Source organism: Dendrobates tinctorius, unplaced genomic scaffold (genome assembly GCF_039654945.1).
Source record: "Dendrobates tinctorius isolate UK_male_01 unplaced genomic scaffold, ASM3965494v1 ptg000366l, whole genome shotgun sequence".
Classification (NCBI taxonomy): domain Eukaryota; kingdom Metazoa; phylum Chordata; class Amphibia; order Anura; family Dendrobatidae; genus Dendrobates; species Dendrobates tinctorius.
The window spans coordinates 3,394,849-3,413,133 of record NW_027362032.1 but is presented as its reverse complement, the minus strand read 5'-3'; the positions used below and the strand labels follow the sequence as shown (position 1 = coordinate 3,413,133).

The following is an 18,285-nucleotide window of genomic DNA, read 5'->3' as shown; positions in this document are numbered from 1 at the left end:
CTCTTATCCCGAGGGGAAACCCTGTACATGGAGACATCGGCCTCAGATCTCTCCTGTCCTGTTCTTCCAGAAAAGCCTCAAACTTCTGTGTGTGACTCAGAGCTGAGATCTAACGTGAGAGAAGATTCCAGTGCGGGGAAGACGGGAAACCTTCATATAGACGGCCGGTGGGGATGGAGGCAGTGACCGACTCTGGCCAAATCTGTCTCTAGAGCCGCAGTAGAAGATGAAGATGTCGTCCTCATCATGAAGGAGTTATTTCTCATGTTGCATGTAATGAATATCTCCTGCAGTATTGCTAATGCCGATTCCAGTGTCGGTAATGAGACGAGAATTAGCGTTATGGAAGATGAGTCTATGAGGAACGTGTTCAGCTGCCGACTCCGAGGAGGAAACTGCTTGTTGTCTGTGGCCTAAATATATAGGTTTTATTAGTAGATGTCAGGGAAGAAAACTAAACCCTGTAAGATAATAAATCTCCTCATATGTTTCCCTTATTATCTCCAATAATTGTATTATTACACAGGATTCTTATGCTGTTACATCGGATCATCTTCTTCTCATTCAGGTCTCTACAATATCGGATCCTCTCAGTGAAGATCTTCTACAAAAGAGAATTTTCCTGATTTACCCATCAAGGACGGATATGGACAGAGACAAGATGGCGGAGAGGATATTACACCTCACCCTAGAGATCCTCTTCCGTCTCACTGGAGAGGTGAGAGATTCTGATGACGTCACATTACATCATTCTTATCTATGGGAATAACAGATGGACAGAACTGGAGAGGTGAGGACTCTGGAAATGTCTGTAGTGAGATTTATTAATGTGTCTCTCCATAACCAGGATTACACAGTGGTGAAGAAGACCTCTAGTGACCGCTGTCAGGACCCTGTGTCTGAGGGATGTGGAAGACCCCTGAGCCCAATCACGGGGCCTCCACCTCACCCCCTGATCCATGAGGACATCAATGACCAGAAGATCGTAGAACTCACCTACAAGATGATTGAGCTGCTGACTGGAGAGGTGACACTGCTGGGAATGCTGGGACATTATACAGTAACACTATGAAGGGATCGGGGGATGACGGTATCATTGTATGTGTCAGGTTCCTATAAGGTGTCAGGATGTCGCTGTCTATTTCTCCATGGAGGAGTGGGAGTATTTAGAAGGACACAGAGATCTGTACAGGAACGTCATAATGGAGGTTCCCCAGCCCCTCACATCACCAGGTAATAGACAGGACTAAATACACACGGCCTATAATTATCTGTATGTAGAGAATGAATTCAGTCCCTGTATGTGTTTCCTCCAGATCTATCCAGTAAGAGGACAACACCAGAGAGATGTCCCCGTCCTCTTCTTCCACAGGACTGGAAACAAGAAGATCCCAGTGCTCCTCAGGATCATCAGGTAGATGGAGAGAAGATGTCAGGAGATCTCCCCTATGATGTGTAGACGGCTGTGAAGGTCTTGTGCTCAGTCTTGTTTTATCCACCAGTATTACATGTTTTATACTTGTGTAATGAGAACGGTGGAGATGGCAGGATTAGAGCTGATCATAGATGGGACTTCTCCATCTGTCTGTGACTTTTACAATATTTGTTTCAGGGTGAAGATCTGACCCATATTAATACTACAGAGACATATGTGAGGGGTGATGAGCGGTGTAAAGAGGAGATTCCCACATATGACTACCCAGGTGAGTAGTAACCACTGAATGCAGAGAAGTCACAGATTCCTCTCAGTCACCGGCTGTGGCTGCTTTATCGGTGGTGTAGTTCGGCCGTATTACCATGATCACCATTTTCCCTCTAGACCACAACATTCTCCTCCACCCAAAACTGTTCAAATGACTTTGGGCATTGAAAGCCCTTTTCTATAGAACTTACAACCAATTACATTGTTTTCGATCCTAAGGAATTCAGATTACTGCACAATCTCTCCTGAAATGGGGAGCAATATTATTTTCTCTAATCTTCTGGTCAGGATTCATAGTAGCTCCAATGGTCCACCATAAATGAGGGCAACTCTGGTTTACTGTTGTCTAATCTGTATTTGTAGTTTTCAGTTAATGAGATTCTCGTGCTCTGGGGCGGGGCTGTGGGTGGGGCTGTGGGCGGGGCTTTATGTGGTGCTCTGATTACATATTCATCTGTATTGGCTTATGACAGGTCGCTGACCCCTCACTGACCTGCCCCCCATTATTACATGATGCATATAGAGTTGAGCAACTTTTGTTTTTTTAGGGTCGCGTTTCGTTTCGTGAAACCCGACTTTTCCAAAAGTCGGGTCGAGCAAGATCGTCCGATTATAGGGAAAAGTCGGGGTCGTCCCGAAACACGAAACCCAATGTAAGTCAATGGGGAATAAAAGTCGGCAGTGAGAGGAGGACAGGAAACACACCTACAGTGCCCATTTGAATGCCAAAAGCATCAATTCTTCTTACTTAACCTTGTCAGCCTTAATTAACTTCATAATACAAGTTACGCACTGAAAAATGGGGGTTATTTGGCTAAAGTTGTGGGGGGGAGGGCTGGCTGCAGGTTTTCATGTGCCCTGGGCGAAAGAGCGCCCCTTTAACACATACCACAACTCATCAATGATCATGCTCCGATACGGCAGAGAAATAGCGGTATAGTACAATAGTACAATGAAAAATACTTCACTTTTTACATCTCATGACGAGGCCCATCTATTTCTCCATACAGAATAATTGGTCCCATATAATGTTTGAAACAGTATATGATGAGCTCCACATAATGCTACAGTATATGTTGGTCCCCATGGATGAAGCTCCACTGTCTTATGGGCCCAAATAATGCTCCAAACATAATGGGCCCCATTTCTAATGCTCTAGTGTATAATGGGCCCTGTAAATGCTGCTCCAGTGTCTGATGTCCACCTTTGGAATGTTCCAGTGTATGGTGGGCCCCATCTATCATTCTCCAGAGTAACGTGCTCCCCAAAAATTGCTGTCCCAACATTGAAAACAATCAAATAAGTCTCCTCGCTAGGGAATCCCTGTACTAGTCTGGACTCCTCGTCGTCCCCATCTTCCATCTCACTGCACAGTATTTCAACCTTGCAAGTGCTGTGATCCTGAGCAAGCAGGGGGGGCCCACTCGTTGGTGACGGCACTGGCACAGGGCCCCTGATAGTACGGTGGTGTGTCTGATGGCGGGTGGGCCGAACCTGCACTTTCATCTGCAGCTTCCTCTTTGTCACCGTGTAAGATGGAACTGTATATGGGAAGGGTAACCTGAGTTCATCAGGGTCAGATTCAGGCCGTGTAGCGTGCGAGGGGAATGTAGTGGTCTGGGTCAATGTACCAGCAGATTCATCGAGCAGTGGCTGGGCATCAGTGCACTTGTGTCGCCCCCAGGAGTACGGTCGCCACAGTGGCATTACCTTCCTCCTAGGGAGTGTGATGTCATGCTTGGGAGCAACGAAGGATCTCTCTAGCAGGTTAACTGATTGGGCGGCGTTATTACCACGAGTCATGACCCTCCAAACAGCGTTCATGAAGGCAAAGTGTTTGTTTTACGTGGGCAGTATGGTTGCAAAGCTGAACCTTAAAGGAATGTCCAGAAGGGCACCACCAGGAGTGGAGCCTACTGTTAAATTCGACTCCACCTGGGAAACCTCAACCATGCCAGCTACAGAACAGATGCACACATTGCAAGCTTAATTCCGTTAACGAACGAGACTCCGTCATGCCCCGCGGTCCGAGTCCGGCTTACTAGAGGGACACGTGAGGCTCTGGAACATGAGATTGGCCAATAACTGGTGTGTCATGCCCTTACATGTCCATGGCTGCATGTGCGCTACACTGAAAAGGCCAGCGTTTGTCGCTTACAGGTGCAGATAACCCGCTGAACAACGTTAGTGATGGGGATCACTGATTACAATTATTACCCGCGAACAATGATTTCCCAGTAAGTGCAGGTCAACTGCAGTTCTGGAATTAGGCCTAACCGTCATTCCTGAAAACATGAAAAACTTACGTGTGCAAACCACAGGTGCTGTAGCTTGCTTAACAGCTCGCCAGCCGTTCTCACACCCAGTATGGATTACACGTGATTGCACAAAGGTTAGAAAGGGTACCGTATCCCCAGATAACATGTATGGATAGCGTACACATTCAAAATATATGTCTCAGGAGGCAGGCTCAGACGGTGTTAGGCCCAGTATGGATTGCACGTGATTGCACAAAGGTTAGAAAGGGTACCGTATCCCCGGATAACATGTATGGATAGCGTACACATTCAAAATATATGTCTCAGGAGGCAGGCTCAGACGGTGTTAGGCCCAGTATGGATTGCACGTGATTGCACAAAGGTTAGAAAGGGTACCGTATCCCCGGATAACATGTATGGATAGCGTACACATTCAAAATATATGTCTCAGGAGGCAGGCTCAGACGGTGTTAGGCCCAGTATGGATTGCACGTGATTGCACAAAGGTTAGAAAGGGTACCGTATCCCCGGATAACATGTATGGATAGCGTACACATTCAAAATATATGTCTCAGGAGGCAGGCTCAGACGGTGTTAGGCCCAGTATGGATTGCACGTGATTGCACAAAGGTTAGAAAGGGTACCGTATCCCGGATAACATGTATGGATAGCGTACACATTCAAAATATATGTCTCAGGAGGCAGGCTCAGATGGTGTTAGGCCCTGTATGGATTGCACGTGATTGCACAAAGGTTAGAAAGGGTACCGTATCCCCGGATAACATGTATGGATAGCATACACATTCAAAATATATGTCTCAGGAGGCAGGCTCAGACGGTGTTAGGCCCAGTATGGATTGCACGTGATTGCATAAAGGTTAGAAAGGGTACCGTATCCCCGGATAACATGTATGGATAGCGTACACATTCAAAATATATGTCTCAGGAGGCAGGCTCAGACGGTGTCAGGCCCAGTATGGATTTGACGGGATTGCACAAAGGTTAGAAAGGGTACCGTATCCCCGGATAACATGTATGGATAGCGTACACATTCAAAATATATGTCTCAGGAGGCAGGCTCAGACGGTGTCAGGCACGGTATGGATTTGACGGCCCAGATTACACAGTGGAGGAGCAGGGAGAGGTAAAGATTGCAAATGCTGGGGCCCTGCCCAAGCAAGGGGGGCCCACTCGTGGGCGTCGGTACTGGCACTGGGCCCCTCATAGTACAGCGGTGTGTCTGACGGCGGGTGTGCACCACCACCGTCAGAGACACTTGATTGCACTATGAGGGACCCTGTGCCAGTGCCCGCGCCCAAGAGTCGGCCTACCCACCTGTCCAGGGCAACGGCACTCGCACGGTGTCGTGCGCTAGGTGGTGACCCCGGCCATGGGGGGGAGGCAGCACAGTTAGGGAGTTTTAGAAAGTGGCATATGTTGATGTTGGACATTCAGCTGATGCAAAAGGCGAAATAGGTCAAGTCCCAGGAAGAGGTGGACCAAAGCAAGCCATTTTTCTGTCACCCTATGTGTCATCAGGGGAAGGTGGGACAAAATCCTTGGAAACCCATGCATGGTTAATTTTAATGAAGGTTAGATCATCCACATTTTGGGTTGACAGACGGGTCCTTTTTTCTGTCAGGATTGATCCAGCTGCACTGAAGACTCTTTCCGATAGCACACTTGCAGCTGGGCAAGCGAGCTCCTGTAAGGCATATTGTGCCAATTCAGGCCAGGTGTCCAGTTTAGCGGCCCAATAGTCAAAGGGGAATGACCTGTGTGGGAGAACATCGATATGGGAGGAAAAGTAGTTTGTAACCATGGTTGACAACTGCTGTCTCCTGTCACTTTCCATCGATGCAGTATTACCAGTTGTGTGAGTGGTATTTGAAAAATCAGTCCACAACATTGTCATGAAACCCCTGTCTCCAACGCCACTTCTGCTGTGTGCACCACGAACACCTCTGCCAAGCTGCCCCCGGCCCGTACGGCTCGTGTGAGAACCATCACCGCTGCTGTGTGCTGGGAATGCCTCAAGCAACCGATTTACCAGAGTTGCTTGTTTATTAGCCAATATTAGGTCAAGGTTCTCCTGTGGCATGATGTTTTGTAATTTGCCTTTATAGCGTGGATCCAGGATGCTGGCCAACCTGTAGTCGTCATCGTTCATCATTTTGGCAATGCGGGGGTCCCTTTTTAGGATCCGCAAGGCATAATCTGACATGTGGGCCAATGTTCCCGGTGTCAATGATGCACTGCGAGTGCTGGTTGGAAGAGCACTTTCTGGCAAATCCACATCCCTCCAGTCACGCACAAACCCTGTACCAGACCTTGCCACGCCAACATTTTCACTTGCCCCACGAGATGCATCCTCCTCCCCTAAGTAATCATCCCCATCATCATCCTCCTCCTCCTCTTCCTCCACCTCGTCCAGGAGAGGTCCCTGAGCAGACAATGGCTGAATGTCATCAAGGATTCCCTCCTCCTCTTCCTCCTCATCAACATTGGCTGCAGACGCCTGCTCCTTAAGGTGCGTCAAAGTTTGCATGAGCAGACGCATAAGTGGGATGCTCATGCTTAGGATGGCGTCGTCTGCGCTTACCAGCCGTGTGCATTCCTCAAAACACTGAAGGACTTTACAGAGGTCTTTCAGCTTCGACCACTGCACACCTGTCAACTCCATGTCTGCTCTCAAAGTGCCTGGCCGTGTATCCTCCCACAAATGCATTATGGCCTGCCTCTGCTCGCACAGCCGCTCCACCATGTGCAGGGTGGAGTTCCACCTTGTTGCAATGTCGATAATGAGGTGGTGGTTGGGAAGGTGGAGCAATCGCTGCAGCTTCTGCATACGAACGGAGTGTACAGGCGACCGGCGGATGTGTGCGCACAGTCTTCGCACCTTCTGGAGCAGGGCTGTTAACTCCGGATAATTTTTGAGGAAGCACTGCACCACCAGATTCAAGGTGTGAGCCAAGCAAGGTATGTGGCTGAGTTTTGAAAGGGCTATGGCTGCCACAAAATTACGGCCATTATCACTAACTACCTTGCCTGCCTCAAGATGTACACTGCCCAGCCATGACTCAGTTTGTCGCTTCAAGTACTCGGCCAGCACCTCGGCGGTATGTCTGTCGCCCAAACACATCATCTGCAACACAGCCTGCTGACGCTTTCCACTAGCTGCTCGATAGGGGGACACATCGTGTGCAACAGTGGCAGCTGCAGATGGAGTGCTTGTACGACTGCGCTCTGTGGACGAGCTTTCGCTTCTGGAGGAGGAGGAGGAGGGTGGAACGCCTACAGCCAACTGTTTCCTATACCGTGGGCTAGGCAGCACTGTCCCACCACCGCTGTCCCCTGTGGACCCTGCATCCACCACATTAACCCAGTGCGCAGTGATGGACACGTAACAGCCCTGGCCATGCCGACTGGACCATGCATCAGTTGTGAGGTGCACCTTTCCGCTCACTGACTGCTTGAGTGCATGGACAATGCGGTCTTTCACATGGTGGTGGAGGGCTGGGATGGTTTTGCGAGAGAAGAAGTGGCGACTGGGTAGGTCATAGCGTGGTACTGCATAGGCCATGAGTTCGCGGAAAGCTGTGCTTTCCACCAACCGAAAGGGCATCATCTCAAACGAGATTAGTTTGGCAATGTGGGCGTTCAAGCCCAGTGTACGCGGATGAGAGACTGAGTACTTTCTTGACCTACTCATAGTGTCTGGGAGGGTGAGCTGGACTTGAGAGCTGCATATGGTGGAAGTAGCGGTGGACAGGGCGGACTGAGAGAGGGTTGATGATGGTGATGGAGTTGGTGTTCTTTCTGATGGCCTAGAATCAGTCTTTCGTTGATATAACAGTGGGATTCCCTGACTGCTGTGGCCTTGCAACGACACCTCAACATTTGCTGCTGTGCTAACCGGTGGGCTTACAATGGGGGAAACAATGTAGCGTTGATGACTACCTTCGTTGTGATCAGTTGCACATGTGGCACTTGAGGTTTGGTGTTGTGTCCACGCTTGCAAGTGCATGCTGGTTAAATGTCTAAGCATGCAACTGGTATTCAAATTTTTCAGATTTTTCCCTCGGCTAAAGGTCTTGGCGCACTTCTTACAGATAACCTTGGCCTGATCATGAGGATTTTGTTCAAAAAAGTGCCACACTGCACTCTTCCTACTTTGGCAGACATTTTGCGGCCTAGCACGCTGTGATCTTTTGACCCTCTGGACAAGCTGTCCATCAACTCTTTTGATGTTTGGAACCTGTCTTTGGAGTGCTCCGGGCCTGCCAGATAACAGCTGTTGCGATGTCGATGTCTGCTGTGGATGCTCCTCATCTGAGCTATTGGAAGCAGCACCCTCTTCCCCCAATGGATGCCAATCTGGGTCAACAACTGGGTCATCCATCACCTCCTCTTCTATGTCATGTGCACCTTCCTCTGTGTCACCGTGTATGGTGGTATAGTGTGCGGGAAGGGGCACCTGAGTTTCATCAGGGTCAGAATCTGGCTCTGTACACTGCGAGGACAATGTAGTGCTCTGAGTGAATGTACCAGCAGAATCATCCATCAGCAGCTGTGCATCAGTGCACTCCATGTCAGATTCATCTTGGCCTGGGTAATTCACCATTTCACTTGATAATCCAGGCATGGTATGTGAAAACAGCTCCATGGAGTAATCAGTAGTATGGCCTGCGTCATCCTTCAATCTTGGTTGGGGTGAAGGACACAAGGAAAGGTGTGGTTCATGAACATGAGCCTCCAATGACGACTCAGTGCTTTTACTTTTTACAACTGAAGAAGAGGAGGCGATAGAGCTGGAGGCTGAGTCAGCAATGTAAGACAAAACTTTTTCCTGATGCTCTGGCTTTAAAAGCGGTTTGCCAACTCCTAGAAAACTAAGCGTTTGAGGCCTTATGTAGCCAGACAATGACGCAGGCTCAACACCTCCTGCATTCGGTCCTATTTTGCTCTTGCCACTACCATCAGATCCACCACCAACACCATCATTACCAGCTGCCAACCCCCGCCCAATTCCACGGCCTCTTCCACAAGCCTTCCTCATTTTTGGTAGAAATGTAGACAAAATCCAACAAACTATATAGTATGTAAAACAAGGTACAAGGTGTCTATAGGACAGGGGAGATTTTGAATTTCTGCACACACTTTTGGACACTGGACACTTTTGGATTGTGTGAGGCCCAATGAATATCTGAGCGCTATGTGACAGGCTCGATGGCACAGCTGTGACCTAAGTGACTAGAGGATAAGTGAGATTTTGAATCTCTGCACACACTTTTGGACACTGGACACTTTTGGATTGTGTGAGGCCCAATGAATATCTGAGCGCTATGTGACAGGCTCGATGGCACAGCTGTGACCTAAGTGACTAGAGGATAAGTGAGATTTTGAATCTCTGCACACACTTTTGGACACTGGACACTTTTGGATTGTGTGAGGCCCAATGAATATCTGAGCGCTATGTGACAGGCTCGATGGCACAGCTGTGACCTAAGTGACTAGAGGATAAGTGAGATTTTGAATCTCTGCACACACTTTTGGACACTGGACACTTTTGGATTGTGTGAGGCCCAATGAATATCTGAGCGCTATGTGACAGGCTCGATGGCACAGCTGTGACCTAAGTGACTAGAGGATAAGTGAGATTTTGAATCTCTGCACACACTTTTGGACACTGGACACTTTTGGATTGTGTGAGGCCCAATGAATATCTGAGCGCTATGTGACAGGCTCGATGGCACAGCTGTGACCTAAGTGACTAGAGGATAAGTGAGATTTTGAATCTCTGCACACACTTTTGGACACTGGACACTTTTGGATTGTGTGAGGCCCAATGAATATCTGAGCGCTATGTGACAGGCTCGATGGCACAGCTGTGACCTAAGTGACTAGAGGATAAGTGAGATTTTGAATCTCTGCACACACTTTTGGACACTGGACACTTTTGGATTGTGTGAGGCCCACTGATATCTGAGCGCTATGTGACAGGCTCGATGGCACAGCTGTGACCTAAGTGACTAGAGGATAAGGGAGATTGGATTGCTTTTAAAAAAGCAGTTTGCGGAGCAGTGGGTAAACAGCAATGCCAGCCTGTCAGGAAGCCTTAAAAGGCAGCCCAACAACCAAAACCACTGATACACCACAATATAGCCTCCCCTTGCACTGCACACACAGTGACTGGTGTGTTGTGCAGGCCAAATCGCTAGCAGCAGAAGCAGTTTTTTGGTCTTCTTCCCTGCCTAACGCTCTCCCTACAGAATCAGCAGCAACCTCTCCCTATACTGAGATCGGCAGAAGTAAGATGGCGGTCGGCGTGCACGCCCTTTTATACCCCCTGTGACGCCCACCAAAGCAAGCCAATCACTTGCATGCCCTTCTGAAAGATGGTGGTGACCCGTGCCTATGTCATCACGTTGCCCACAGTGTCCGTGGATCCTGATTGGCTGAAAAATAGCGCAAAACAAACTTTTGAAACGCGACTTTGGCGCGTAAGTCGCCGACCTCGTGGCCGACCTCATCCTAGGGTCGGGTTTCGTTTCATGAAACCCGACTTTGCTAAAAGTCGGCGACTTTTGAATTTTTTCGACCCGCTTCGCTCAACTCTAGATGCATATAATAGCATTGATGTTATTGGTGATAATGCCTATAATATTGTGGCTATTGTGAGGCTTAGAAAGAAATTACATCCAGCACAATGTCACCGGCGATGGCGGCGCCTGCGCAGTAGCATCTATATCAACTATATCAAATTTTTTTGTTAGGAAGTTATAAGGGTTAAAAGTTAAACAGCGATTTCTCATTTTTACAACAACATTTACAAAACCATTGTTTTAGGGACCACCTCACATTTGAAATGAGTTTGGGGGGTCAATATGACAGAAAATACCCAAAAGTGACACCATTCTAAAAACTGCACCCCTCATGCTACTCAAAACTACATTCAAGAAGTTACTTAACCCTTCAGGTGCTTCACTGAAATGAATGGAATGTGGAAGGAAAAAATAAACATTTACTTTTTTTTTTTAGTTTCGCCAGGGTAACAGGAGAAAATGGACGATACATTTTGTTGTGCAATTTCTCCTGAGCATGCCGATACCCCATATGTGAGGGAAATCTACTGTTTGGGTGCACGGCAGGGCTCGGAAGGGAAGGCACTCCATTTGATTTTTTGAATGTAAAATATACTGTAATAATTAGCGGTTGCCATGTCGTGTTTGGAGAGCCCCTGATATGCCTAAACAGTGGAAACCACCAACAAGTGACACCATTTTAGAAACTAGACCTCTTAGGGAACTTATCCAGATGTGTATTGAGCACCTTCAACCCACAGGTGCTTCACAGAAGTTTATAACATGGCGCCATGCAAATAAAAAAAAAATACGATTTTTCACAAATCTTTTTAGCTCCATATTTTGCATTTTCATAAGGGTAACGGGAGAAATTGCTCCATACAATTTGTTGTGCAATTTCTCCTGAGCTCGCCGATACCCCACATGTGGGAGAATACTACTGTTTCGGCGCATGGCAGGGCTTGGAAGGGAAGGAGCGCTGTATTGGAGAGCAGATTTTGCTGGAAGTGTTTGTGGGTGACATGTCACATTGTCAGAGCCCCTGAGGTGCCAGAACAGCAAAATCCCCCAAAAGTGACTGCATTTTACAAAATACTACCCTGAATGAATTCTTCTAGTGGTGCAGTGAGCATACTGACCCCACAGCTGTTCCATAGAAAATTATACCATTGGGCAGTGAAGAAAAAATAATTACTGTATTTTTTGGACTATAAGACGCACCCCAAATTTTCAAAAGGAAAATAGGGGAGAAAAATGTGCAAAATGGGGGTCCATCTTACATCCGAATTCAGCTTACCGGGGGGGGGTGGAATCAGCACAGGTGCAAGAGTGGTCACAGACGTTGTTCGGTGGTCCAGGCTGGTGCGGTGGCTTCCGGAAGCTCCCATTCCAGGCTGGTGTGGCAGCGGTGCTCTGTGCTTGGGTGGAAGTGCTCTGCGTTGGGTCGGCAGCGCTCCACCTGTGGCGGCAGCAGCGCTCTGTGCTGGGGCAGCGGCACCCTGTGCTGCGTGGGGGGCTTTGCCGCCATTTTGTCAAAGCCTTAAGCCCCTGCAGCTCCATTGCTGTGATGCGATGGCCTCCGGGAGAATGGCAGGTGGGGGCGGCACATGCTCAGATTTAGATCTCGGCAACGAGATCTCGGGGCGAGATCTGAATCTGAGCATGCGCCGTTCCCAGCGGCCATTTTTCTGGAGACCACCGCAATGAAACTGCAGGGGTCTCTGGACTTTGACAAAATTCCAGTGGAGCCCTCCACGCAGCACAGAGCGCCGCCGCCACAGCATTTGTAAGTAAATTCCTACTATAAGACGCATCCCTATTTCCCCACTAAATTTTTTGGCAAAAAGTGCGTCTTATAGTCTGAAAAATATGGTACATTTTTATCACTAAAATGTTGTTTTAACCCCAGATATTACATTGGAAATTAGGTAGATAGGTAAATGGTCACTACACCCAGAGATGAATTCACAGAGGGGGGGTCATTTCTAATTCCCAGAGGGGTGTCATTTCTAAAATGGGGTCACTTCAGGGGGGATTCTGCTGTTGTGGCACTTTGGAGAGCCGTTAAGTGCTAGAACAACAGAATCCCCCCCTGAAGTGACCCCATTTTGGAAATGACACCCCTCTGGGAATTCATCTATGAATATAGTGAACATTTTCTCTACATGGATGATTTCCAGAAACTCGTAGTGGAAGTTTTAGAGCAAAAATTGAAAAAATGTCATTGTAGTGCCCAATATATTGTGCCCAGCTTGTGTCTCTGGAGACCTCCCCCCACCTACCACCGGAAATTGTTAAGTCAGCTCTACTCAAATGTGTCTGTCACTAAATAAACCAAATGCTTGAATGTCAAAACAGTTCAAAGACGGGGTTCTGTGTGGAAGATTGTAAAGCCGTCATGGAGGCATAAGGCTGGCAATGATGGGCATTGTGGGTAATAATAGCGGGTATCATGCCTCATTCCTCTCTAGGAACATACACTACATCTTCTCTGGGGTTCTTTCTTGTTTCAGTTACTGGGATGAGTGCAATAAAATGTCGCTCAGTGAGTCTTCTGACGTCTTCAGATTATAAAGGATTGGCGGGGACAAAATTCTCAAAACAAGATTTTCAGTGACCTTTTCCTGATAATCAAGGAAAATATCTGCATTTCCGGCTTTTTTGTATAACACAAAAGAATTATATGTGGCCACCTGAAACAAATACATGACTAACTTTTTATACCAGGTATATGATTTTCTTGATTCCTGGTATGGCTGTAGAACCTGATCTGCAAGGTCCACACCCCCATATATTTGTTGTAGTCAATGACAGACCCAGGTTTTGGAGTAGTGGATCCCTGTTGGTCTGCAGTGGCCCTTGTGGAATCTGTGTGGATCGAGCTCAGGATAAAAATATCTTTATCCTTATACTTAAGGGCAAGCAGCTCTCCATTGTGTAAAGCCCCTGACTGCCCCTTTCGGAACTTTTTGCTGACCAATGATTGTGGAAACACCTGACGGTTTTTGCGAATAGTCCCACAAGCCCCTATGTTATGTTCAACCAGACTTTTAAATAGGGGTATGCTGGTGTAGAAGTTGTCAACATGCAGATTGTAGCCTTTTTGTAAAAATGGAGTTATCAGCTCCCAAACGATTTTTCCCTATGTCCCCAGATAAGTAGGGCCTCCTGGTGGGTTTAGTTGGCTATCTTTCTCCTCATAAATGCGAAAAGCTGATGTGTATCCGGTTGGACTCTCGCACATTTTATAGAGCCTTATTCCAGAAATTGCCCTCTTAGAAGGAATAAATTGCTTGAGGTGCAGTCTTCCTTTTCCTTTTCTGTGATGATGGGTCTGATTTTGAATAGTCTGTCATGTTCAGGGACATTTCTGGGCAGGCATTGACTATTGTCGTTAAAATGACAAAATCTCATGAGCATTTCATAATGGGTCCTATGAAGAACAGCAGAAAACATAAGGGTGGCTTGAACAGGGCAGTTGGACCAATAGGACCGAATGGTTATTTTTTTTAACAAGTTCCATATTGAATGTAAGTCCTAAAAATGTTTTCCTTTCTAGGACATTAGTTGGTGTCCATAAATTTGACCTAGCATAATAGGATCGTGGATTCTGGCTGATGAATTGGGACACATATGAATTTGTAGGACAATATGCTCTAGCAAGCTATCTGTCAGAAACAAATTAAAAAAATAATTGGTCCAAAATTTTCCACCTCCACATTTATACCAGGAATGGCATTAAAATTAGGGATGAATGGAGTAGCCGAATCCGAAGCCTCCCATCTGGGAAATGCTACATCAAGAGGCAAAGCCCCTTGGACATTGGTGTGCGCCAATTCACGAGCACTAGGGACAGCGCTAGTACTGGGCATTGTTCCCTGAGTTGGAGACATTTCTCCAGAAGCGCTATTTTTCCTTCTTGTTGTACTGGTCCTTGTGTGTGAGGATGGACCAGAATCACTGCTCATTTCTGAGCTATCACTGTCGCTGCTACTAAAACCCTCGAAATCCACATCGCCATCTGACACTGAACTTTCTTCACTGTCAGAACATAAAAATGCATAAGCCTCCTCTGCACTATAATACTGACGGGCCATTTTATTCGTTTATAGTTTTTTTTTTTCCGGAAATAGAAAACTCTCACGTAACATGACTGACGTGACCAAATTATTGGGGAGACAATTGAGAAAAGCCTAATTCTTTAGCCTACCCCTAACTGTAGAATAAACTCTAACTTTAGCCTAACAGTAACCTTAACTTTAGCCTAACAGTAACCCTAACTTTAGCCTAACAGTAACCCTAACTTTTGCCTATCAGTAACCCCAACTTTTGCCTAACAGTAACCCAACTTTTGCCTAACAGTAACCCAACTTTTGCCTAACAGTAACCTTAACTTTCGCCTGACAGGAACCCTTTAGCCCCCGTCTCACATAGCGAGATCGATTTTGTGACGCATCAGCGATCTCACCTGCGTTCTCGCTACTTGTGACACATAGCGGCGATTGGGCCCCTGCTGCGGTGTTGCTGATCATGCTCGAATGTCCTGGGCCATTTTTTGATCGCTGGTGTCCCGCGGGCCAGCATGCATCGCTGTGTTTGACAGGGACAATGAGGAATGACCTCAGTACTACAGGTCTGAGAGACCGGATCCCAACGACTGTCGTATCATTCTATATCGCTGCTGCGTCGCTGTGAGATCTGACTTTGACATCTCACCAGCGACCATGTAGCGATGCACCAGCGATCCCTATTAGGTCATATCATTGTCGGGATCGCTGGTGCATCGCCAAGCGTGACAGTACTCTTACTTTAGCCCCAACACTAACCCTAACTATAGCATTAACTCTAACCTGCCTTGACTAAGGGTGCTGAGACTCTAGAAATGCGTTGAGAATGCAAGCATCTGTATTTTCTATGCAGGCATTTTAACTTCCTCTTTGTAACGTCTGATGTGAATAAAGAAATCTGTTTTCACAACATCGTGGAGCTGGAGAACTTCTTCCAATTATTTTTGCCTATGTAACATTGATTGGTTTCTTTATATTTGATATTTGGGAGGCAGAATGAACAAACAGTTGAACACCACACACTACTGGCTCATCCAACAAGGTTTTCTATTAGACTGTGAACTGTCATTGTCTTGGTAAATAATTAAAGTTTTTACATACCTTGCCATTTTTATGGACAGTTTAAGTAGAAATGTTCAAAAATATAAAACTCAAGGATATTTTATTAAAAAAATTGTTTTTTTATCCTAGAAGATGACTGTACCAAGCGATCAGAGGGACAGCTGACATCTTCAATTTTTAAATCTAATGATCTTGAGATCCTACAAGATACAACTGAAGTGAATGCTATTACTCCAGATATATCATCACCTATTCACAGTAAAGATCTGTCATCTGATCCTATGAAACAGGTCCCATCTTCTGATTCTTTACCGATTACTAAGGAAATTCAAAGTCACAAAAGAGACATTAAAAAACAAACTGCTCCTAAAGCAAAGAAGCCATTTTCATGTTCAGAATGTGGGAAATGTTTTAACACGAAATCACAATTGGTTAATCACCATAGGACTCACACAGGGGAGAAGCCTTTTTCCTGTTCAGAATGTGGGAAATGTTTTAGCCGGAAAGAGCATCTTATTAATCACCAGAGAACTCACACAGGGGAGAAGCCGTTTTCCTGTTCAGAATGTGGGAAATGTTTTAAACAGAAAGAGCATCTTATTAATCACCAGAGAACTCACACAGGGGAGAAGCTTTTTTCATGTTCAGAATGTGGGAAATGTTTTACTCAGAAACCAAATCTTGTTACACATCAGAGAATTCACACAGCAGAGAAGCCATATTCATGTTCAGAATGTGGGAAATATTTTAAATGGAAAGTAAGTCTTGATCGCCATCAGAGAACTCACACAGGGGAGAAGCCTTTTTCCTGTTCAGAATGTGGGAAATGTTTTACTCATAATTCAAATCTTGTTAGACATCAGAGAATTCACACAGCAGAGAAGCCATATTCATGTTCAGAATGTGGGAAATGTTTTAAATGGAAAGTAAGTCTTGATCGCCATAAGAGAACTCACACAGGGGAGAAGCCTTTTTCATTTTCTTAATGTGGGAAATGTTTTACTTGGAAATCAACTGTTAATAAACATCAGAGATGTCACATAGGTGAGAAGCCTTTTTTATGTTCAGAATGTTGGAAACGTTTTAACCAAAATTAGATCTTCTTAAAGGGGTTGTCTCTTGTCATTCCTCATGTTTGCTGACAAAAGGATAAAACTAAACTTTATTAACTCAAAATGTAAAACTATACCCATAAATTTACCCCCTGAAGGTTAGTCAGAAGATGACTAATAGAAAAAACATGTACCCCACGTTTCAGTAGATAGGGTATACACACTCACTCTCCAAGCCTCTCATTTCTGTGAGTTTTGTCATCCTCACCAAAGGCGACTCATCAGCAGACTACATTTAATATTTACCTATATTCAAGCCAGACTAGATGGAAAAAAACTAAAATCATGTATCATGTTATCTGAAACAGTCAGAAAACTAGTCACATATTGGCAGATCCCAGACCTCAGACTATATACTGTGTAAGTTTATAAGCCACTCCAGTGTCAGGAATAGATAGTATGTGACAATACAGTATAATTCTTGTGTTTTTCTCCTATAGGGACTGCCCTAGTTTGGTAATGTAACTGCTGTTAATTAGTAGTGCAGACAAATTGTCCTAGACTAAACTCAGTCTTCAGACGGCCCAATATGTACCACTCAGGGAAAACTTACCTGCTCCAAAGATCATTAGCAGCTTCTAACTAATGGCCATGCTGCGGTCTGTCAGGGAATGAGTGCAATATCGTTATACAGACTAGGGATATGTGCAGTCATAATGTCTGGGAGATCTGTGCCATTATTTAGTATGAATATGGAAATTATCTCTGAAAGTAAAGTGTTCCCTGAGCGGTATCTACGGGATTTTCACATACTATCTATTCCTGACACTGGAGGGGCTTATAAACTTACACAGTATATAGTTTGAGGTCTGGGATCTGCCAATATGTGGCTAGTTTTCTGACTGTTTCGAATAACATGATACATGATTTTAGGGTTTTCTTCATCTAGTCCCGCTTGAATATAGTTCAATATTAAATAATCTCCTGATGAATGAATGATGAATCCAATGAATATTCATTTCTCTTAAGTAGCAGCACATGTGACCGCCGGCAGCAGTAGGATGTCGGTGGCTGATACTGCGCTCTACTGAAGAGCAATGAATACTCACCGTGATCTTTGAGGAACAGTCCTGGCGAGTACTCTGGCAAATATAATATTTTTTTTATGTTTTCTGATGGGGCCATGCATACCAGGATGGGGGTGGGGGCAATAGGGATGGGGCCATACATAACAGGATCGGGATGGGGGCCAATCGTACCAGAATAGAGATGGGGCCCTGCGTACCAGGGTGAAATGGGGGCCCTGCATACTAGTATAGGGATGAAGGCGATCATTCCTGTCAGGATAGGGATGAGGGATCCATGCATACCAGGATAGGGGATGAGGGATCCATGCATACCAGGATAGGGATGAGGGATCCATGCATACCAGGGTAGGGGATAAGGGATCCATGCATACCAGGGTAGGGGATAAGGGATCCATGCATACCAGGATAGGGGATGAGGGATCCATGCATACCAGGATAGGGGATGAGGGATCCATGCATACCAGGATAGGCA

The 18,285-nt window shown here is 46.0% G+C and overlaps 1 protein-coding gene across 1 annotated transcript; it reads left to right on the top strand.

The window, feature by feature from the left end:
- Positions 1 to 1,621: 1,621 nt before the first annotated feature.
- On the top strand, positions 1,622 to 16,716 carry LOC141075602 (uncharacterized). The gene is made up of 2 exons (XM_073562713.1): positions 1,622 to 1,703; positions 15,803 to 16,716. Exon 2 carries the CDS (start codon positions 15,955 to 15,957, stop codon positions 16,657 to 16,659), a length of 705 nt encoding a protein of 234 aa, XP_073418814.1. The 5' UTR covers positions 1,622 to 1,703; positions 15,803 to 15,954; the 3' UTR covers positions 16,660 to 16,716.
- The last annotated feature ends 1,569 nt before the right edge of the window (positions 16,717 to 18,285 follow it).

Excerpts from the sequence above, each read along its gene's own strand:
- LOC141075602 (XM_073562713.1), top strand. The coding sequence starts at position 15,955 with ATGAAACAGGTCCCATCTTCTGATTCTTTACCGATTACTAAGGAAATT.